This window comes from Python bivittatus, unplaced genomic scaffold (assembly GCF_059951505.1).
Source record: "Python bivittatus isolate LINGU-HERP-01145 unplaced genomic scaffold, Pbiv_v1 ctg000000_np1212, whole genome shotgun sequence".
In the NCBI taxonomy this organism is placed as follows: Eukaryota; Metazoa; Chordata; class Lepidosauria; order Squamata; family Pythonidae; genus Python; species Python bivittatus.
This window is the reverse complement of record NW_028277028.1, coordinates 3,664,369-3,687,474: the sequence shown is the minus strand read 5'-3', so window position 1 is coordinate 3,687,474 and position 23,106 is coordinate 3,664,369. Positions and strand designations below refer to the sequence as shown.

Below are 23,106 nucleotides of genomic sequence, written 5' to 3'. Positions count from 1 at the left end.
TTACAAGTACCTTGGTATCCCACAGTCACATGGGAAGTACAATGAGGAGGCAAGGAAGACAGCAACATCCAAGTACCACCAAAGAATAAGACAGGTCCTAAAGAGCCAGCTCAATGGGAAGAACAAGATCCATGCCATTAACACGTATGCCAGTCATCGGATACCCTGCCAGTATATCGTGAGCTGGCCAAAGGAGGACATGGAGGCTGCTGATGTGAAGACCCAGAAGCTCCTCACAATGTACGGAGGTTTTCACCCCAAGTCAAGCACCCAGAGACTGTATGCCAGCTGGAAAGAGGGCAGGTGGTGTCTAGTGAATGTCAAAGCCACCGTCCTGGACTAAACCCAGAGCATCCAGGAGTACATCAGTAAGATGTCACCCAAAGTTGAGCTGCAGAGAGAATGCCTGAGGCAGCAGCAGACACAGGAGGAAGTTCAAGTGGAGGAAGTGCCATGGCAAGACAAGCCCCTGCATGGGACGTACCATCGACAGATAGCTGAGGTGGCTGACTTTGAGAAATCCTACCAGTGGCTGGAAAGGGCTGGACTAAAAGACAGCACTGAGGCACTGAACATAGCAGAACAAGAACGGGCACTAAGCACCAGATCCATAGAAGCAGAGGTTTACCATACTAGACAGGACCCAAGGCGCAGACTGTGCAGAGAGGCCTGAGAGACAATCCAACACATAATGGCAGGGTGTAAGATGCAGGCAGGAACAGCATACACTGAACGGTACAACCAGGTAGCTGGCATTGTGCACAGGAACATCTGCACAGTGTATGGGCTAGACCAGATGGGAGATTCCACAAAAGGTCATGGAGAATAACAGGGCTAAGATCCTGTGGGACTTCCAGATCCAGATGGACAGGCAGGTACTGGCCAATCAACCAGACATCGTGATAGTAGACAAGGACCAGAAGATAGCGGTGGTGATAGATGTAGTGGTGCCAAGTGACCAAGTGACAAGCAACAAGGAAGAAGGCTATGAGAAGCTGGAGGAGTACCAGGGCCTGAAGGAGGAACTAGAGACGATGTGGAAAGTAAAGGCCAAAGTGGTCCCAGTGGTGGTAGGAGCAGTCGGAGCTGTAACTCCTAAGCTGGGAGAGTGGCTCCAACAGATCGCAGGAACGACATCAGAGCACTCTGTTCAGAAGAGTGCAGTGCTAGGAACAGCTAAGGTACTGTGCAGAACCCTGAAACTCCCAGGCCTCTGGTAGGAGACCTGAGATTGAGAAAGACATATACCACCCATAGGGATGAGAGGGGATATATATGAGAGCGCGTTTGGTGTAGTTGTTAAGGCATCAGGCTAGAAACCAGGAGACCATGAGTTCTAGTCCTGTATAGGCACAAAGGTAGCTGGGTGATCTTGGGCTAGTCGCTCTCTCTGAGCCCTAGGAACTGAGCAATGGGAAATCACTTCTGAAAAACCTTGCCAAGAAAACTGCAGGGACTTGTCCAGGCAGTCTCTGAGAATCGGACACAATTGAACTGATGTTTTATTTTTTATTTATATTATATTATATTATATTATATTATATTATATTATATTATATTATATTATATTATATATATATATACAGTGATACCTCGGGATACGAACGCCTCTGCTTGCGAATTTTTCGGGTTACGACCAGCTCCGGCCCCAAAAATTTACCTCGGTTTGCGAACTCCGCCTCGGGGTACGAACCGGATTGGCGGCCATTTTCCACCGTGACACGTGGTCCGTGGCCATTTTCCGCCCGTGCCACATGGTCTGCGGCCATTTTCTGCCTGTGCCACGTGGTCCGCGGCCATTTTTCCGCCCGTGCCACGTGGTCCGCGGCTGTTTTTCCGGCCCTGCCGCGTGGTCCGCGGCCGTTTTCGCACCGCGCCGGGCTGTTTTCACGCTGCACCGCGCCGCGCTGGGCCGTTTTCGCGCCACGCCGTGCCAGGCCGTTTTCGCACCGGGCCGTTTTCGCGCCGCACCGCGCCACACCCGGCCGTTTTCGCGCCGCACCACGCCGCGCCCGGCCGCTTTCCCGCCCAACGCGTGGTCCGTGGACGCCAGAACGGATTAACGGTAATTACATTGAACCTTATGGGAAATTGCCTCGGGTTGCGACCAAATTCGGGCGGAGGGCGGAACGGATTAACCGGATTTACATTGAACCCTATGGGGAAATTTGCCTCGGGGTGCGACCAAATTCGGAGGGCGGAACGGATTAACCGGATTTACATTGAACCCTATGGGGAAATTTCCTTCGGGTTACGACCAACTCGGGATACGCCCAGAGTCACGGAACGGATTAAGTTCGTATCCCGAGGTACCACTGTATATAAAATTTATTTATTTCAGAGTTATATATATTATATTATATAAAAGCTTTCATCTTAGGAGCAGTATAAAGTTTCAATGTCATTTTTGTTTGGGCTCTAGATGCCTTCAGGATGCTGAGGAAATGCTGAAGATAGCCCTGTCCTTAAGCAAAACCGTGGAAGGCAAGGTAAGCACTTTAAACTTCAGTAATAGTTATAAAACAGTGCAGTTTAGTGTAGACTGCCCATCATTAGAGAATAATCCTACTTCCCACTTTGCTAGATAGTAGATGAGAGACTAGCATGTATGTTTGAAAATTCTGTGACTGTGATGCACCATGTTGGCTAAATAATTACTATTTACAAATGAATGCAAAATGCAGGTATGATTACTATTTATGATTACTTCAAGGACTGGTCGTAAGTACCACTCCTACAGCGCCTATGTGTACATAATTTGCATAGTATTTCTGTATACACTTGTGAAAAACAGGAGAACCTCTTCAGACTAACAAATGCTATTAAAAGACATGAAACTCCTGATTTTTGGTTACCATAGATTAACACTACTTTCCTCCTATGGAGTGCCTGTGCATGTGTGTGTATTTGTCAATATACATTGACAGGCTTTGTCAATCCCTGGCTTACTTGTTAAGATGATAATTTTCAGAAAGGCTGAATAGGATTAGGCTAAATGCATGCAAATAATAAAACAGAATCACTTAAGTTTTCTAATTAGTTTCTTCTTGCTTTTATTAGCTCTTGCACTAACATATCCATGCAGCTGCTTCAGGAGAACAGGGCTTATTGCTGCGTCTGTTCTTCAAACTCTTGGATGCAATATTGTTTCTACAATTAAGTGCTTCTACATGTATCATATACCATATGGCTGTTAGGATTTTACAGTTATGGCATTAATGCTGCTGTTTTGCCCCAATGTATGCCAAAATATTGGAGCCCTTGCAGCAAAATTCCTTTTTCTGTTTCCTCTGATATAGTTTGATTATACTATTTAATTAATTCAAAAACAATCTAGTTTTCTATCCGTAGCATGATGGGCTGTGCCAGAGAGTTGTTTTTATGCCCAATTATTCATTTTTAGGGTTGCATGGCTGCTTTCTAATATGAGATCTCTTTGGCAGTTTATGATTACAGTAGTGAAAATGAAATCTAGACCAGTTGTTGGAAAGCTACTAGTTTTATAGAATTTAACTGTTTTCATATCTGGAATAGTTTTTGTTTTTAATTACAGCCTCAAGTAAATAAAGACATTGTGAAATGGCTATCGAGGATGGCTCAGGGCTCTTTAGCCCCTCTCACAGCTGCACTTGGTGGTATTGCTAGTCAGGAAGTCTTAAAAGCAGTGACAGGAAAATTTTCTCCCCTGCAGCAATGGGTAAGGTTTTTTTCTTCTGAATTAAGTGATTCATGACTATGACTGGTTTCAAACAAAATGCTAAGTATAATGTGATTTGTTTGGTTTTGGCTTAGTGTGCTGTGGGCATCTAGCCATTATATACCATGATTTTTGAGAAGAATGCATGGCCTGAGGCATCAGTGCTCATATAGCTCCCAAAAGTTTTGAATGCAGCCCTCCCAAGATTCTTGTTATGACATAAAGAAAAAATTATTAAATACATGACTGGAAAATAGTACTTTTTATTTGTATTGATTTTGAAGGTAAATGAAATGAAATATAAGGTTTGTTGTCCTACCCACTGTTTTTGGAGTACAGTTTCTGCTACACTGTTCAAAGAACTTGGCTCCCCAAAATGTAATGTACTTTTCCAAAACCCAGCGGATTTTGCTTAATTCAATAAAATGTGATTTAATAAAGTGTGATTAAACAAACCATGCCTTAACACACTGGGTGAAGCAAGTATGTAGAAAAAATGCTATGTGAGCACTGGTTACATTCAGACAATGTGCCAAAGCATGATGAAGGAGGTGGTGAATAATTCCTGTTTAATTATTTTTCTTTTCTTTTTTGTTGTTCCTTGCATGTAGGAGTGGATTACATTTAGAATTCTGGAACAAATACCAATATATTTTATATAAATATCTTTTGATGAAAGTGAAATTAATAACCTTTAATGGAATTTATTTTTGAAATAAGCATTACCTTAATTTACAATTGCATTGTTCATCTATAACTTGTATGTGAAGAATACATTTTCTTAAATAACCACAAAAGTCCAAGAATGCAGAGATGGAAATAGCATTAAACTAGTTTGGTGAGAGCCCGGGAAATGCTGCCTTATCAAGGCGTGGAGTTCTTGGTTCCCTCTGAGCTTCGTTGTTTGCTTGCAGATGTTTCATTACCCAACTAGGTAATATCATCAGTGCTAGTGAGTGTGGGGTTTGCTCCCTGCTTATATACAGTAGCTTGCTCTGCCAGTGTTGGTGGGGATGTGGTTTTCTCCTTGGTAATTCCTTCATCAGGGTATTGTTTTCTGCTTGATTGTTTGTCTGGTGTTAATCCCTGCTTTATCTCCTTTGGTGTTAATCCCTGTCTTATCAAGGTATTGCAGTTATAAATAGGTGTATGTAAATACAGTTACATACAAAAGATATTTTTGTATTTATTTTTGTACTGGGTAGAGCTTATGTCAGCTTTTGTTCACTTAAGGGTGCCTAAATGTTTACATACAAATGCTATGAGTGGTGTTCTTAGGTGTCTTGACTAAACATTTCATTTCAGATATAGTATATCATGAAACCCAGTTTGTTTCTGCTGCTGCTTCTTGCAAGGGAATCAGAAAATGTTGAAGTGGACCAGAGTTGATCTTCAGGGTACAGAAACTGAAATAATGGAAAATACAATAAAGCTTACAGCAGATTGTTTTCAGTTTCCCATCTTAAAATAATCTAATCTACTGACCCACTGAAGAGAGAAATTTATGTCCTTTAGTTATAAGATCTACTTATAAAAAGATTTTTTATGTGGAAGAGGATTTACAAATATGATAGCTTTCCTCATCTATAGTCTAATAGGTGACATAGTCTAATAATCACTACTCTAGTCTCCTGTCTTATTCTAATTATATTTTAAAGATTTTATATTGCCATACAACAGTAGGCTCTGCAGATGCTTCAAAAGAGGCACTTCACAACATGTGACTGCACGTATGAATGTACTTCTGTTTCAAATATATGTATCATTTTCCAGGTTCATATACCTGTTTTGGAAGCTGCTCCTGATTGTCTCTGCCTACATGTGCATGGCCAGCTATTTGGTTTGCTTTTTTCCCAGGAAAGCAAACCTGATGGGCACACACATGCATGCAGAGACAGCTGGGAGCTATTTCTAAAGCACCATTCATAGCTGGAAAAAAGATGTAGTGCTTTAAGGAGGATTCTTTCATATTCTCTGCTCCACATGGTAAAATGCTCTTTCAAAATCATTTGCACAGCCCTAGTATATAGTCCTATTTGAAATCTGGCTTTGCTGTTTTATGATGTAATTTGTGATCACTGCATTTCTTTTCTTCTGTAGCTGTATATTGATGCATTAGAATTAGTCACATTTCTAGAAAAGGCCCACGATGAAGAATTCCTTCCAAGGTAAATATTTAATTAATCTTTTTTGGTTGCATTAATTCTTTTTCCTCATAATATCTGTAAAATAGAGTAGATTGCTAAGTGGTGGCTAAACAAAAGTCACTCAGTTAACTTAAGGACTGAGTAGATATGTGATCACAGTTTTCCCAGGTCTAAATCTAGTGCTCATTCCCATTCTGTGGTCCTGCAGATGAATTAGAATTTGTTATCATCTCTAGCCAACACAGCAACACAGAATTTGGAGAAGGCTGCTCTAAGCACTATTCAACATAATCTGAAGGCACGTGCACTGATTTTAAATATCAGTAAATAGAGTAAAACATGGGTGGCATGTTAACACAGCCTGTGGGTTACTCAAATGTGGCTTATTTTCTAGGAACTGAGTACACAAGGTGTGAAGTAATTTTGAAACATGTCTCTATTTTTTCCTCTGTCTTCTATAGGGGAGATAGATATGATGCCCTAAGAGTGTGCATTGGAGACTCCTTGTGTCAGAAATTAAAGAATCTGAATGTTTTCTTAGTAAGTATGACTTCTAGATTAACTCTATCATAGGGGATTTCTTAAATGGAATGCTAAATGACTTTTCGTAGACAGTTTGGGTTGTACTGTTCTACAGGGATTAAATTTAGAGGTCATCTATTTTAAAAATTATGGTGCTGTTCATTAATTGAAATTTAAGCCTACCTATTAGAACATATGGTAAGTTATACAGCACATACAACATATTTATCTAAGTATAGATCATAGTGGTATAGTATGGATCAATAATCTGTACTGCTTTTGATGCATTTCAGTGGAATACTTGTTAGCCTTTACTACAGATTTCTAAAAGCTGTCTAAAATTAGCATCTCCATTACTTTTTAGGGCTCCAGCAATTTGGAGCTTTTAAAATTTTTTTAATGTGCTAATTAAAGGTTGGAAACGTTATAATATTGTTATGCTTTGATTTTTTTAGGTTGGTTGTGGTGCAATAGGCTGTGAAATGTTAAAAAATTTTGCACTCCTTGGGGTTGGTACAGGCCAAGAAAGGGGCAAGGTATGTTTTATATTCCCTACTGATTTCTGTTCCTCTGAGTATACAGGTAGTCCTCACTTAACGACCATAATTGGGACTGGCAACTCTGTCATTAAGCAATGTGGTTGTTAAACGACACATCACGGGACCGGGATTGACTTACAACCTCACTTCTGTTGCGGTCATTAAACAAATCACTGCAGATTGTTAAATGAGACATCATGGAACTGCAACTTGGGATTTTACTGCCGGCTTCTCTATTGAATCTGCTTGTTGGAAGCCAGCTGTGAAGTGCACAAATGGCGATCATGTGACTGCAGGACGCTGTAATGGTCATAAATGCCCACCAGTTGCAAAGTGCCCGAATCTCAATCATGTGACCTCAGGGACATTGTGATGGTTGTAAGTGCGAGGACTGGTCATAAAGTTACTTTTTTAGCACCATTGTAACTTCAATTGGTCACTAAACAGGGCAGTTGTTAAGCAAGGACTACCTGTATTGGCAATGCGTTTTCCAGTAATATTTTAACAACAGATCCATTATGTATAGAATTATGTATACATGATGGAGTAGAAGTTGGGGGGAAGCTTTGGATTGTTGATCTCTCATATGTAAAAATTAGTCTACATTCTTGTTGTTGTATGGTTTCTTGTAAGAAAAAAGCTACATAGGAAAGGTTTTTTAAAAATAGAATGACTTGCATAGTTTAAGACAGCCGTTCTCGACCTTTTGACCCTGGAGGAATCCTTGAAATATTTTTCAGGCCTCGGGGGACCCTTGCACATTCAGGCTCAAATATAGGACAGAAGTTACAAATGTATTATATTTGTTTTGTGTGTTGGCCTGTATATGTGCATTAACAGTGTTCTTAAACTAAAAATAAAGAATGAAATGTATCTCTTTAATATGAAACCTGTGCTTGTTTTTTGCTGCACAAATACTCAATTCTGGCCAAAGTTGAGAAAAGCACACACGGATTTCATCTTCAGCTGAAATAAAATGATTTCTGCCTTTGCTTTTCATGCTTGTTAAATAAGAAAAACCTTGCTCACACATATGAGAAGTTGAAAACTGCAGCAAAATGTTCAGTACCTTCGTATGAATGGCAGGATACTCTTCTTTCACAGAAATCCAGAACTTGTCCATGGGCAGATCAGTGAATCTCTTTTTGGGTATATGAACAGACTGCAGCTCACAAAGTTGTTCCTCTTCCTTCAAAATGAAGTTCTCAGGCTGAGCAGAAGATGCAGAGAAAGGATCCCTCACCCAGTCATACATTTGTGATGAAAGGGAGGAAAGTACTGATCAGTTTTGTTCTGCAGTACTTCCAAGTGTTTGTCAATTAGATTTGAGACTTTTTTTGATATCCTTCCTCACTCTCAAGCCCAAGCAGCAGAGGAAACATTTCAATATTTCCTTTTGCAACATGATTTTTCCAAACATTCAGTTTTCTTTTATATCCAAGTATCTTGTCACTTGAAGTCAAAACATTTTCTCCAGCATCTTGCAGATACTTATTCAGCTGGTTCATGTGATGAAAGATGTCCACTAAGTATGCTAGTTTCTGCAACCATTCTCCATCTTCAAAGCACTCATCAACCAAATGTGGAATACTATTTTCTCGAAAGTACTCTTGTAATTCTGCCTTCAGCTCATACCCTATTGAGAACTTTTCCTCTGCTGAGCCACTGTATTTCTGTGTGTAACAGGAGACTTAGGTGTTCTTTGTCCAGGTTTTCATACAGTTTTTTAAACATTCTTGAGTGAACTGATCTTTGTTTAATAAAGTCAACCATTTTTGTAGCATCATCCAGAACTCTTTTCATTTCATCTCCAAAAGTTTTTGACACCAGCATCTTTCTGTGAAAAAAGCACTGTGTTGTGACAACATCAGGATTTTCTTTTCTTACAAGAGAAACAAAACCTCTCATGGAGGCAACCATTGATGGAGCACCATCAGTACAGATGCCAACGCAGTTCCTCCAAGACAGACTTTTTGTTTCCAGATATAAAGACAAAACATTAAGTACATCTTGGTCTTTGCATGTTTCATGTAGTTCTTTGCAGGAGAAAAAGTTTTCTTGAATTTCACCATCATTTACAAATCTTACAAATGCTATACCATGACGTTTATTGGTGGAATCTGTTGACTCATCAACTTGGATAGAAAAACTTCAGTTTATCACACAAAACCTCTTCTGCATCATGCGACATATCATCAGTAAACTGACTTATTGTACTCTCTGACAGTGGGAACCTTTTCAATTTCTTGTACTCCATCTGATCCTAGCATTTTCCCACTACTGTTTTACCTGCTGGCATGATTACTTTCTCACCCAAAGGATGACTTTTCCTTTGCTGGGTAATAAGTTCTGCTACTAAATAACTTGCTTCTTGGGCTTTTTTACTGACTGTCATTTTATTAACAAAAGCTTTATTCTGTTTGTTCTGTGATTCCAATAGCTATTTAAAATAATCAGAACTTTTACTTGTCATATGGCTGTGATTTGTAGTTAAGTATCTTTTTAATTTTGCTGGACCCATTGCTGCATTTGTAAGTTGTTTGCCACAGATGAGGGACAATGGAATAGGGCATCTTGGATCACCAGTCCATATAAAACCCATTGATAAATAGCTTTCATTGTAAAGTTGCACTTTTTTTTGAGTCCATTGATGTACCAGTGCAGGGAAATGTCTGAGAAGATTGAAAATCTTCACTATCATTATCTTCATTAAACTTACCAGTATTGTCTGTTCTAAAATCCTTCTCTCTCATACCTCCTCTGCCACATTGGGCCCTCAGGAATGACTGAATAAACAAGTATGAAATTTAATTAAAATAACATAAAATAAGAAACCTCAGGGAAAAGATGTGGGAGGAAGAGACTGACATCACAGACTAAATTGGATGAGTCCATTAATTTCTTGAAAAATGCACCTCTCCCTCCCCTTCCTTCAGTATATTCCTCCCTTCCTGCACTATAGTGTTCACCTGTTATCAGCAGTCTCCCCTGTCTCATGTCAAAAATTAAGAATGAGTTCAACCAAATAAAAACAGTCCTACAGCACACAACCAGAGAGCTCAGAAAGAGTTATAACTAGATTTTTGTTTGGTTTCTGCTCATCACTGTGAGAGCGTGTTGCCTGAATTTGAAATAATTTTTTAAATCATGATCTCTCAGGGAACCCCTAGTGACCTGTCACAGTACCCTAGAGTTTCACGGAACCCTGGTTGAGAAACCCTGGTTTAAGATAATGGAATACAACATACAATATTTTGGAAATATTCTATTCCTATTCTTAAAATAATATGAAGGAAGAAAGCAGAATATTTCAAATACTGATTCTGATATGACAATTTTGATCATTTTAGTATTAACTCATAATTTCATCAATTTGTTCAACATGCAGGTTGAAATAACAGATCCTGACTTAATAGAAAAGTCCAACTTGAATAGGCAGTTTCTTTTCCGGCCTCATCACATACAGGTAGGTTGGAATTATGAGGACAAAAAATTTGCAATTTTTCAGAAAATAGCTATTTTAATGTAACTAGGTCTCCATATATTTAAATGTGGGGCAAATATTTGGATGCTGTTATTAATTTTGGCACTATACTTTGTACTGATATACTTTATATTGAGAAGGTTCCAGGCTGAGTTCTTAACATCTTCTATTAAGAAGATGTTGTATAATATCAGTGGGAAGGACCTCTGTCTGAAATGTGGAGCTACTGTATATCCCTATAATTGTGTCTCAAACCTGATCTTCAAAGGATCAGGAAATAAATATATTAAAACAACAATAAACAACGTGCAACATAAATATGGCATGGGTGGCCCAAAATAATGACAGTTTTAAATTTGCCATACCATATACAATACAATATCTAATTCAAATTATGGCTTACTCAAATCTGATATATTAAAACAGTCTCATAAAAAGCAGTACCAATATATTTAAAACAAATTGCACTATGGCCTCAACAGAATGGGTAACTCTATCAGTGTGATTATTAATGTGGACTGTCAATTTACCACAACTAATTTTAACATACAGGTAGTCCTCAGGTTATGTCCATTCATTCAGTGACTGTTCAAAGTTATGACGGTGCTGAATGAGGGGGATTTTTGACTAGTCCTCAACATTGCGGCTGTTACACTGTTCCTGTGGTCACGTGATTGTGGTTTGGGTGCTTGGCAACTGGCTCACACTTACAATGGTTGCAGTGTCATGCAGTCACATGATTGCCATTTGTGACCTTCTCTGCTGGCTTCCCACATTAGCAAAGTCAATGGGGAAGCTGGCAGAAGTTCGCAAGTCACTCTGGTAAGTCGCTCCCACTGCTTTTTCTCCCAAGGAGCTCCCAGATGGCAGGGTGAGTGTGGGTGCCAGGCAGGCCTCATTCGCACTGGCCCATAGCACCTGCCCCTCCCGCACTTGCACTGTGGCACTCACCCCTACCTTCTTGGACTTGTGCTGCTCCACTGCACCCACCACCCGCCCACACTCACATCACACCGCAGCATCTGCACCCCCGCCTGAACTCACACTGTGCTGCATCACCCATCTGCCCACTCATGCTGCACTAGAGCACCCCCTGCCCATCTGTACTCGTGCTGTGGTACCTCCCCACCTGCCCTTGCACTGCATTGCTGCAACCACCCCCTACCTGCACTTGTGCCATGCCATAGCACCCACCCCCACTTGCCCTTGCACCCCATCACAGCACCCATCCCCACCCGCCTGCACTCTGTAGCACTCACCTGTCTGTCAAACTGCTTGTGAGCCACCTAAGGAAAGGCTTGTTGTGACCAGGACTTGCAACTTCCTGTCAGCTTCACCACTGACTTTGCTTGTTGGAAGCTGGCAGGAGTCAGAAGTTGTGGTCACATGAGGCCCTTGCTTAACAACCAGTGATCCTCGCTTAATGATGGCAATGGGGACTGCTGGGATTGCCAGCACTAAGTGATGTGGTCACATGTTTATGACTGCATTGCTTAGTGATGGAAGTTCTGGTTCCAATTACTCTCGTTAAGCAAGGACTTAATGTTGCAAGATTTGGGGAATTGAATTTTTTTTTTTAAGTAATACCATCATGGAAAATTGATGATGGTATGATGCCATTAGCTTGAAAAAGTTGTTACCTTGCATTTATTTATTGATTGATTGATTGATTGAATTTGTCCCCACCATCTCCCCCCAGTGGGGGACTCTGGGCGGCTCACAACACATTAAAACAATAAATAAATATACAATTAAAACCTATAACAATATATTTAATGTGATTTGTTAGTTATTCATGCTATATCATTAAATCATTGAGTCTGAATGTGATACTAATTTTGAAGCTTGATTTTGTAGGCATTGTTTCTGTACTGAAAAATATTGACCAGACTAACTTCAATTTTGTTTAGAAACCCAAGAGTTGTACTGCAGCAGCAGCAACACGTAGTATCAATCCTGAGATAAAGATAGATTCATATCTTAACAAAGTGTGCCCAGCTACTGAGAACATATACAATGATGATTTCTACTCCAAGCAAGATGTAATTGTAACTGCATTAGACAATGTGGAAGCTAGGAGATATATTGACAGGTAAATCTGTGATTAGAGGGAAGATTGGAGGGTTAGATTTGTTTTTTCCTGCTTTCACTCTCCCCCCCTCCCAGGTAGTAATTTATCTTTACTTTTCCTGATATTAACCATAGCTTCATGTTATGTATATATTTCAGTATAAACTGCTTAATTCAAAACAATTTATCTTGTTTTATGCTGCATTGAGCAATAATTTCAGTGGTGAATGAGTGTTTCTTGAGGTCCCTCATTAGACTTACGCTGAAACAGCTTCATTCCTATCAAACCAAATTTAAGGTACTCATTCTGGTGTCCATGGGTTAGGGCTGAGCTACTCATAAGACTCTGATAGTAAAAACTTGACTTTCAGACCTTTGTTCAGTGGACTTTATCCCCAAATAATGGAAAAGTTGGTTGGTTTGGTGAGTGATTCTGAACAATTTAAGTACATTTATGTAATAATTACATAATTATTTGGCTTTAGTGGACACCCTTTGGTTGGTTTGTTAATGTTTTACTGTGATTCCATCTTGAAACACTGAAATAGGCCATTTCAAGGTCAAAACATTCTGAGTCAAAAAGTTTTGTATACCCCTGTGACATTTACATTTTCTACATAATAAATATGTAGCCATAGTTAGTTGTATCTGTGGTTTATTGAACAAAGCATTTTGTATTTTACAGATGACGTTAAGCGATAATGCATAAATTGTGTAGCATAGTACAAATCAAAGCAAAACTGTACAGATCATATGATTACGTTCACATATTGTGCTAAGACATGGTTTATCTTTTTTAATCTGACCCATGTCTTTTAAGATGTTGTTATATTGATAGTGGTTTAACTGCAACACATTTATTTATTTATTAAATTTTTCAACCGCCCATCTCCCCCCAGTGGGGGAACTCTGGGCGATTTACAACAAACATTAGAACATAAAATATATAAACACATAAAACCTTAAATTAAAACATTACTAAAAAGAAGAAGGGGAGACCAAGAGGATGAAAAACTTGAGGTTGAAGGCAGAGGCATTTATGGGGTTAGCCATCCCCATGCTTGTATTCTCACCCCACCTCAGGCCAGGTGGCAGAACCAGGTCTTCAAAGCCTTACGGAAGGCCAGGAGTGTGGGGGCTAATTGCACCTCCGGGGGCAGGATGTTCCAAAGAGCAGGGGCCACCGCAGAGAAGGCCCGCCTTCTGGACCCCGCCAGTCGAAGTTCTTTCACTGAGGGGGTCTGAAGCATGCCCTCTCTGTGTGATCAGGTGGGATGGTTGAAGTCATAGGGGAGAGGCAGTCCCTTAGATAACCTGGTCCCATGCCATGTAGGGCTTTAAAGGTGATAACCAACACCTTGAATTGGACCCGGAAGCAAACCGGCACCCAATGCAGCTCGCGGAGCAGAGGCGTTACATGGGCCCTCCTTGGGGCACCAACAATAGCCCGCGCGGCTGGATTCTGGACCAGCTGTAGCTTCCGGATACTCTTCAAGGGTAGCCCCATGTAGAGCGCATTGCAGTAGTCTATTTGGGAGATAACAAGGGCGTGAATGACTGTTTGAAGGGCATCCTGATCCAGGAAACGGTGTAACTGATGCACAACCCGAAGTTGTGCAAAGGCCCTCCTTGCCACGGCTGCCACCTGCCCTTCAAGCAGGAGCCGTGAGTCTAGGAGGACCCCCAGATTACGCACTGGGTCTGTCTGAGGCAGCGCTACCCCATCCCATTTAAAACACTATCAGCATAACAATAAATTAAAAGACATGGCCTACCTTGGCTTTTTTTCTAATGGCAAGGCAGGGTATGAATAGTTATAATAATAAATGTATCCAAGTTTCTTATTCAGTGTAGTGATTTATGATTAGTTTACTCCCTTTTTCTCTTTTCAGCCAGATATTCTGAGCTAAGTTGTGAACTCATATCATACTATATTTTTCTCCCTATGTTCTATCTATTATGACTTAATAAAAATTCTTTTATTCTTTGCATTCATTGTGAAGTCGCTGCCTAGCAAGCTTGCGTCCTCTCTTAGATTCTGGAACCATGGGAACTAAAGGGCATACAGAAATCATTGTGCCTCATCTAACAGAATCTTATAATAGTCATGTAAGTGCCCTAGCCATAAAAGCACTGTCTTTTGGGTGGGAGACCATAAATTTTGTTTGACCTCTTTTGAAATAGATAATCCTTTAGTGCTTTAAAATCAAGTGACTTATCAGAAATTTGTACAGATTTTGTACATAAGATCAAAGTGTTCTTGGGCATACATATTTAATTGTTTGGTTTTTGGAAACCATTTTAAGATACTTATATTAAAAAAAAAGTAAAAGCATACTATTACAACATTGTTACTGCTATCTAAAATAATCAAGAATAACCCATACAGTTTTCTGATTGGTACAGTAGTTGACTTCATCTAAAAGTATTTCAGTGTTCAATTTTTCTTTGGAAATATCATTTGGAATTGATGGTTTCTGTGAACAGTTAGATGTTTTTGAAAATATAATTTACTTATTAAGAAGGCATTATTACCTCATTTGCTATGACAATTTACTTCTCAATCTTACCTTGTTGAAATAACTCTTAACATCTAATGAAAGATATATTCATTTGAAAGGAAATACAACTTACCAGCAAAAACATTTGCTCTCATTTAATTCAGACTGTGAAATTAACTGAGTTAGAGATGAAACACCAAACCAGAATATATTTGTGTATGTCTGTTTGTGTGTATACAATCTTTTTCATTTTTTTTATATTTAGCGAGATCCACCTGAAGAAGAAATACCATTTTGCACGTTAAAATCTTTTCCAGCTGCGACTGAACACACAATACAGTGGGCAAGAGACAAGGTAAATATTAATGCGAGCAGGTTACAAAGACATAAGTCCCATTGAAGGAAACTAAAAATAGAAGTGAACTGTAGTTTTGGGTCTGTTTTTTTTTTTTGTCTAGCAAGAAAATGGGTGGATATGCAGTAGTATTTTCTCATAACATTTTAAACTTTTTTTTTTTAGTTTGAAAGTGCTTTTTCACACAAACCTTCCCTGTTTAACAAGTTTTGGCAAACGTATCCATCAGCTGAAGAAGTGTTACAGGTGATATTCTAAATTGTGATTAAAATTATATATGAAATTACTATGTTGTTTGTCATTTAACCTGTTGTAAATTTTACATGTTTGGGGTAATATTAATTGATTTTAATATGATTGAATCTCTAGCGCATGTTCATATTCTTCCAATAAGCTAATTATGCAGAGGATTGAACTAGAATGATCCTAAGTTAAAATAAAGTATGAATTGGCTAAAATTGCATTTTTAAATTTATTGTGAATATTTTAAAGATATTGGGTAATGGTAGAATGGTAACATCTGAGTAATTTCATTATTACTATTATCTCAGCATTCTGCTTTACCTGTGTTTCTCTGTTGGTTGTAAAATAGTTATTTATATCATCTGTCAGATAAAAGATGTAACTTTTGATTCTCCATTGAAATGAAAGCTGGAATTGAATTGTGATCTAAGGTTATAGTATGTTAATGTAAAGAACAATGATAAAAAAGCATAACATAATACTTAGCTCTGTACATATTTAAACCATAAAGCAATTCATGTACAGAAGGAAAAATGTAACATACAAAGTGTGAATTTTCCACAGCATACAGACCTAGGATTGAATACAGTTAGGAAAAAAAATCCACAAAAACTTCTGTTTTACTGGGTGTCTGTGGTTATTATCTTACATATTTCCAACTGATTATAATTCTCTATTAACATGTACTGTGGGAATACACGTTTTAATGACATCTAATTTGTGACATGTGTTCTAGGGTTGCTCATTTTTGTTTTTATTTTTTCTAGAGAATAAAGTCTGGAGAAAGTTTGGAAGGCTCTTTCCAAGTGATTAAATGCCTCAGTAGAAGACCAAGAAGGTGGTCCCAATGTGTTGAATTGGCAAGATTAAAATTTGAGAAGTACTTTAATCATAAGGTATGAATGTTTTACTTACATTATTAATGAATGGTGGTAAAAATTAATGTATTTCTATGTAAATTAAGCAGATACTTTATTGATTTAAAATGCTTTTATGCCATCATTTTTAAAATATACTTTCTAAAGTTATGCATTGATAGTTTATTGATTGATTAGTCTTATGACTAAATAAATAAATAAAGGTAAAATACAAGTTCTATTTCCAAGATAAAGTAGGTAAAAGAAAATACAATAAAATACATATGTGCTAAATACAGTCAATGTTCAGATAAATACATTTCCTTTACACAGTACTCCAGTCTGCTCAACATAATGGATTCATAGCTGAACTGCCTTGTCTATACACTTAGCAGTTCTGCTAACAATGTATACATTAGACCCCAGGAGGAAATAGGACAATCTGCAGTTTAGGTCTCAGTGGGCTGCTGTGTCAAGTAGGGATTTTAGATATCTAAGCCTAAGAGGGACATAAAGTTAACAATCAAATAAAACACGAGCAATATCTTCAGTGGTTGGGACACTGCATTTACATGTCCTCTCATGATATGGCAAGTGATGGAAGTGCCCATATTTGGCTTCTAAAGTAATGTTCAGTGTAATAAAATGCACATGAAACCAATAAAATGATTTTTTTAAAAAAATCTGTCATTTCTAGTATCATCTAGTATCATGGGAAGAGTATGTCACCTTTGACTTGCCAGTATTTCACATAAGTCCAGAACTGCAATTTGACCATCAAGCAAAACTCACAATATTCTCTAATAGCAAAACCCAAATTTTTAGGATATTGCTCTGCTGCCTAAAATGTTTTTCCTATTTCTCCACCCAACAAGATTCTGCTATTACAAGCTGTTTAATTTATGTTCTTATCACATCCACCACAAATTGAAATAACTAATTTGAAAAAGAAAACAACCATAATGCAGTGCCCTCAGTCCAGGAATACAGTTCAAGGATATAACGTATTATTGCATAAATGGGTCACCTATTATCCTCTAGATATTGCTCGGTTTCCAGCTCCCATCAAATCCAGTTAGTCGGAGATGATAGAAAGGCCATAGTTTGCCTACCTGAAGTTTATTTTATTTTATTTTATTTTATTTTTTGTTTTGTTTTGTTTTGTTTTGTTTATTTATTAAATTTATATGCCGCCCATCTCCCCCAGAGGGTGACTCTGGGTGGCTCACAAGTTAAGAATATTGAAAATTTCTATCCTCCATTTGGTGCATGGCATCTACTAAGGGAGTTTCAATCCCAAACCTGAATCTGAAACATACATTGTTGTACATCTAGTTAATTTCTGTCTCTTAAATTTTCAGGGTAGACTTATACTAATACTTCTAGTTCTTCTTAAACCTTTATCATGGTATTCCTTATTTCTCAGGCTAGAGGCTGAAAACTGTATCTTATAGCTATTCCGTCTTGGAAGAGTGGCTAAAGGCCTACAGTTAGAAGGAATTCAGAAGTGTGTGTCTTTTAATATCCAAGAAGAAGTAGCCTTTCCTTTTTCTGTGTCAGCATTTTTGTGGAAACCTACATCTTTAAGTGATATAGGTGTGGCATTTCATGGTAATGGTGGCCATTGTGCTTCTGAAGTCATCCCCAAATCCCACTGCTACTACTTTCCATTAGTTGTTGGTTACATCCTAGTGCCTACCAATTGCAACTGATACTGTATTGATGAATTGTTAGACCAAATAATTACTAATTTCTAAACTGGGCTTTCTTATATCTAGACTCTCTTGTCAATTACTCTGGATGGGATTTCATTCCCCCAGAGAGAGTTGCTGCTCAATTTGGGGCCCTCTTGAACTCACAGTTCTTGCTTAAGGAGCAGGTGACACCTGTTCTGGATCAGAAAGCCCTACTCACAATAACACACACCTATTTAGATTACTGTAATGCATTCTACATGGGGCTACCCTTAAAGAGCATTTGGAAGTTGTAACTGGTTCAGAATGTGGCAGTTTTGGGCATTTAATGATATGCCCATATAACAGCACTGCTCTGAGAACTGCAGTGGCTTTTGGTGAGCTTCTGGGTACAATTCAAGGTCCTAATTATAACCAGTAAGCCTTATATGGCTTTCTGAGGGACTGTTTGTCTCCAACTATTTCTGTTTGCCCGCCAGAGCTGACAGGGTGGGCATGCTGCAGGTTCCTTCTATTAAGCAATGTCATCTTGCGGGTCCTGGGAGATATGCCTTCTCTGTCATGGCGCCTGCCCTGTGGAAGAGCATCCCCCCAGAGATCCAGATGACCTATTGGCCTTTCATAAGGCGTTAAAGGCCTGGTTCCTTCAGGCATTTGGGCTGGGATGTTAGGTGAGCCCTGTTGATTGAACTGTCAATTTTTTGCTCATTATTGATTGTAAGATGGAATGATTTTTCTGGACTTTGGCACATGTTATATTGATGATTGTTGTATTTTCTTTTTTAAAAAAATTAATTTGAGTTGTTTTGGTGTTTTTTGGTTTGAGTTAATTGTTAGCCACCTAGACTTGTAGTAGTGAGATGAATAGCGACACAGATTGTTTAAATAAATAAATAAAAATAAGTGACAATAAACATGGTTCTGTTCTTGGCATCAGAATACCTTTGTACAGTTGCCTGGATCTATGTACTTTTTACTTCGAGTCTGAGAAACTCCCTCTTTAAAAGTATTATGCAATAATATAAAAACAGTGAATTACTTGTTATAAAGTGCACCATTTCAAATACTATACACATAAATCTTAAGAAAATATATATGCACAGCTGTACATTGTGTACATATGTACACACTTAGGTATTTACAATCGAAAGAACTCTAAGACACAGTAAAGTTTAAGTTGTGATAGCTGACAATTCATTAGTTCACAAAGGTAGGCTGGTTTCTACATGCAGGTAGAAACCAGCTTACCTTTTATCATGCAGAATTTTTCTACATTATATGAAGTGGAGTCACTTTGTTTGACAGCTATACGGAACATAAAGTTGCTCTGACTGGGAAAACACAGCAAGTATTGTATAATATACTTGGTTCTGCAATCTCTGTAAAAAAGTCTGTAACATAAAACAAGGGCAACATTTTCTACCATTCCTGATTCCACAAGGGAAAAATGTTCATTATGAGGAACGTTTCTAAATCTACTGTGTAATACAGGTAATCCTCACTTAATGACCACAATAGGAACCAGAAAATTGGTAGTTAAGTGGGGTGGTTGTTAAGTGAGTCATCAAGTGGACCCGATTTTATGACCATTTTTATGATGGTTGTTAAATGAATCTGTGGTCGTTAAGCAAATAACATGGTTGTTAAGTGAATCCAGCTTCCCCAATGGACATTATTTGCTGGAATGTGCTTAATGGCCACATGATTCGCTTAACAACCATCGTAAAAAAATTGCAGATTGCAATCACATGACCATGGGGGGTGGTGCAACGGTTTGCGATGGTCACAAGTGCAAGTACAGGTCATAAAGCACTTTTTCCAAGGCCGTTGTAACTTTGAACCATCATTAAACAAACAGTTGTTAAGCAAGGACTACTTGTACTGCTAATAGAAGCACATCAATCTTACCTGTGTAAATGGTCTCCTGTGTTTGGTAAGAGAGAGGAAAAATGGCTGGCAGGTTCTCCTCAGAGGCATATAAACCACTCTAGTTTCCTCTGTTTGTGACCCTAGTTTTTATTATAAGCTATCCCTGATTTGCTGCCTTAGTGGCACTATGGCTTACTCATAGCCCAGAGAAAGTAGAAATTCCGGAGAAAAAAACAAGGAAGCAAAGCCTTAGAGGTTTAGCCTGCTTCCAACTAGACTTAAAGGTATCAAGGAACACATGTGTAACCGAACCTGCTGGGAAGAATTTTTTATTCAGCCAATAGTTGGAAATTACTAGACAACTTATTACTTCCATTCTCTGAAGTCCAGTGTGCTGCATTTGGAATGCATATGGGCAGCTATAAAATTGCTTTAAGGAACAATTTGCACTGCTTCAGGTTACCCACAGTTTGGGGTAAGGGCCTTATTTTGCATCATATGAAAGTTGTGTCAATGAAATAATTTAATGGCAGTTGGTATGAACCCATGCCCTGGTGTGTGAAAAAAAAAATTAAGAATAGCTACTTTAAGCTACTAGCACTGCATGTTCTATTTCAGCTTTCAGACTCCCAGAAGAATGGAATACCACTCTAAAGTATTTGAAACATGTTACTTGTTCTGTCTTGTAATCATCAATTAACAAATTATACACCTTTGGCCTTTTGCCAAAAACTGTTATATTAGGGTTTTTTTAGAATTTATTTGCAGTTGCTCATCTTGGCAATGTTGCACAAGAATCCCCAAGTCTTCCCAAAGCTGATTTGAGTATATCACAAAAGCACTGCATCACTGGCATACAAAAGGACTGGTATGGTTTGCTCTGCCAGTTTTGGTAGATAGTAATGCACTGCACCTAAAATCTTGAGTAGGGAGTTAATGTAGATTTCAAGAGTAAGGATGCCAAGATGCATTCCTGCTTGTCATCTCTCTCTACAGATACCAAATCAGCATCCCCAGCAGGTTGTATCTGACTCTTAGTCTGGTGTTAGTATACCTGTATAATTTATTAATAAACAGCAGAAAATGCTTGTCCATCCAATTAGATAATTTTCAGAATAAATGGCTATAACACTCGATAGACATTTAGATCTATAGTTACCTGGATCATCTCTGTCTTCCTTTTTAAAAATAGGAATTATAATGGCTGGTCCCTAGTCCCTAGGAATCAGCATTATCTTGCCTGTGTAAGTGAAAAGGGTGCCTGCCAATTCACATTTGTCTTGATTAATTCAGGGATAATATGGTCACTGCCTGGTGCCTTCACAGTTTATAGATGTACTTTTAGGGTTTCTTTTTGTCTCAGAAACTGAGACTGAAGGCCATTCAGCTAGACAGTCTTCAGTAAATGCAGAGAGACTTTGTTATTGTATGCCTGACTTTTAAAGAAGACTCCAAAAATGGGCTTTCTAATCCTCCAAAGGGATATGGCTAGCTACTCTAGAGGGATTTGATCCTGGATGACCAGCTACCTATTAAAAAAGGCTGAATTTTTCTTCTTACCTGAAATAATTGGTTGTTGACATGTCAACTTTAAAACTTCCCTCTTTTTAAACTTCAGCAGGGAATTGTAAGATAATATGTATTGATTCTTATTGGTAAGTTGCACAGCTAATTAAAGTTAGTGCTACCTTTATAACTAGATCAATAACTGAAACTAGATCAAATCACACTTGTGTTTCTATGCTGTATTAAAGTAAAACTTGCTCCTCTGTAGCAGACTATTAGATTACAGTAGAGCTATGTGAAGAAAATAATAATTTCACCATACTCACATGGAAACACACTTAAGCAAGAGCAATGTAAATCGTTCTTAATAATCTTTCTGTTAGTTCTAAAAAGTTCTATATTCCTTCCATGGTCCAATTGCTCATTTTAATTTTGAGGAACTGCAGGTGCTTTGTCCATTCCATCCAACTTCAGATTAGCTTCTAACAGTGTATAATATCTGCGATTTTATGTCCGTCAGACCTTTCCATGAATTCGTTATTTGCAAATTTTATTTTTGCAACTCTACATCTTTCCACTGAATATAGGGAGAAGCCAAATATAGATTCTTTAGACCAAACTTTTGTTTCAAGCCATGACTCCAAGCAATCTTTCTAGTCCAGAGCTAGCCTGATAAAGGATTCACTTGATTCAGTTTCTGTTATTCAGTAGCCCTGATACTTTGTTCATAGTATTGCTAAAGCATAAATTTGGTTCAGGACGTTGAATTGAGGTTTGGATCAAAAAGTGATCAAACTAACAACAGATAGCACCTCTAATTTCCATGCTAAGCAACAAATAGAGATTATTAGAAACTGAAGAGCTTTTCAATTAGAAATTTCATTAGAAGCGTTCCTTAAAGAAGTTTTCCTGTTTAACTTTCTAACTAATTACAGACATCTATTATGGAATCTGCATAGGATTTCAAGAACTATAAAATGCCTCTTGAGCATCATAGACCACCAACCTGGAAGACTCTAGATATAGAAGTTATTTTTGGGGTGCTATAACTTTAACACTTGCCAGAGTATATTACTCTAGGAAGGTCTGCTGAAGGCCAAAAAACTGCTATCTTCTTTAAAACTATGTATTCTTAAAAAATAATTTATGGCTAACATATGCAGAGTCCCAGAGTTATTAAATAGACTTTGGAATTCTAAAAACCTTGAAGAGTGGTTCATTTGCCACTGGTTGGCTATACATTTTTAAAAGCTGTTTTGCCTAGACGAATGACCATACTCTCCACTGTGGTATATAAATCAGGAAGCATCACTACTTTCTTGTCAATAATTCAAAATATTTTGAAGAGCCTACTAACATATTGACTGCACACAGTAAGGAAGATGACCTTGATAGAGATATGCAGGCTCCGTTGCCAAAGCAACAGGAACTCAAGCATTTTTTAAAATCCAGAACATCCAGAAAATGTTGGGAAGTGGCTCAGACAGCTCCCTAATTCATTGAACTATAAGGAGGAGGTGGAAGTACAGCACAATCAGATTTGCAAGATTCTATTATAATAGCCAATCTTAATAAAAGTAGTTATAGACATCCTGTGATTTCATGGACTAGGCTATCCACTG

At 38.3% G+C, this 23,106-nt stretch overlaps 1 protein-coding gene across 3 annotated transcripts in view; it reads left to right on the top strand.

The window, feature by feature from the left end:
- The window catches only part of UBA6 (ubiquitin like modifier activating enzyme 6), a 79,327-nt gene that overhangs the window by 38,913 nt on the left and 17,308 nt on the right, over positions 1 to 23,106 (top strand). For all 3 annotated transcript variants that reach the window (XM_088134169.1, XM_088134231.1, XM_007423250.4), the window contains exons 13-23: positions 2,423 to 2,489; positions 3,554 to 3,697; positions 5,798 to 5,865; positions 6,306 to 6,384; positions 6,822 to 6,902; positions 10,294 to 10,371; positions 12,300 to 12,481; positions 14,463 to 14,568; positions 15,226 to 15,315; positions 15,481 to 15,561; positions 16,326 to 16,454. In XM_088134169.1, coding sequence (XP_087990295.1) covers positions 2,423 to 2,489; positions 3,554 to 3,697; positions 5,798 to 5,865; positions 6,306 to 6,384; positions 6,822 to 6,902; positions 10,294 to 10,371; positions 12,300 to 12,481; positions 14,463 to 14,568; positions 15,226 to 15,315; positions 15,481 to 15,561; positions 16,326 to 16,454 — 1,105 coding nt within the window. The remainder of the gene's footprint in view (positions 1 to 2,422; positions 2,490 to 3,553; positions 3,698 to 5,797; positions 5,866 to 6,305; positions 6,385 to 6,821; positions 6,903 to 10,293; positions 10,372 to 12,299; positions 12,482 to 14,462; positions 14,569 to 15,225; positions 15,316 to 15,480; positions 15,562 to 16,325; positions 16,455 to 23,106) is intronic.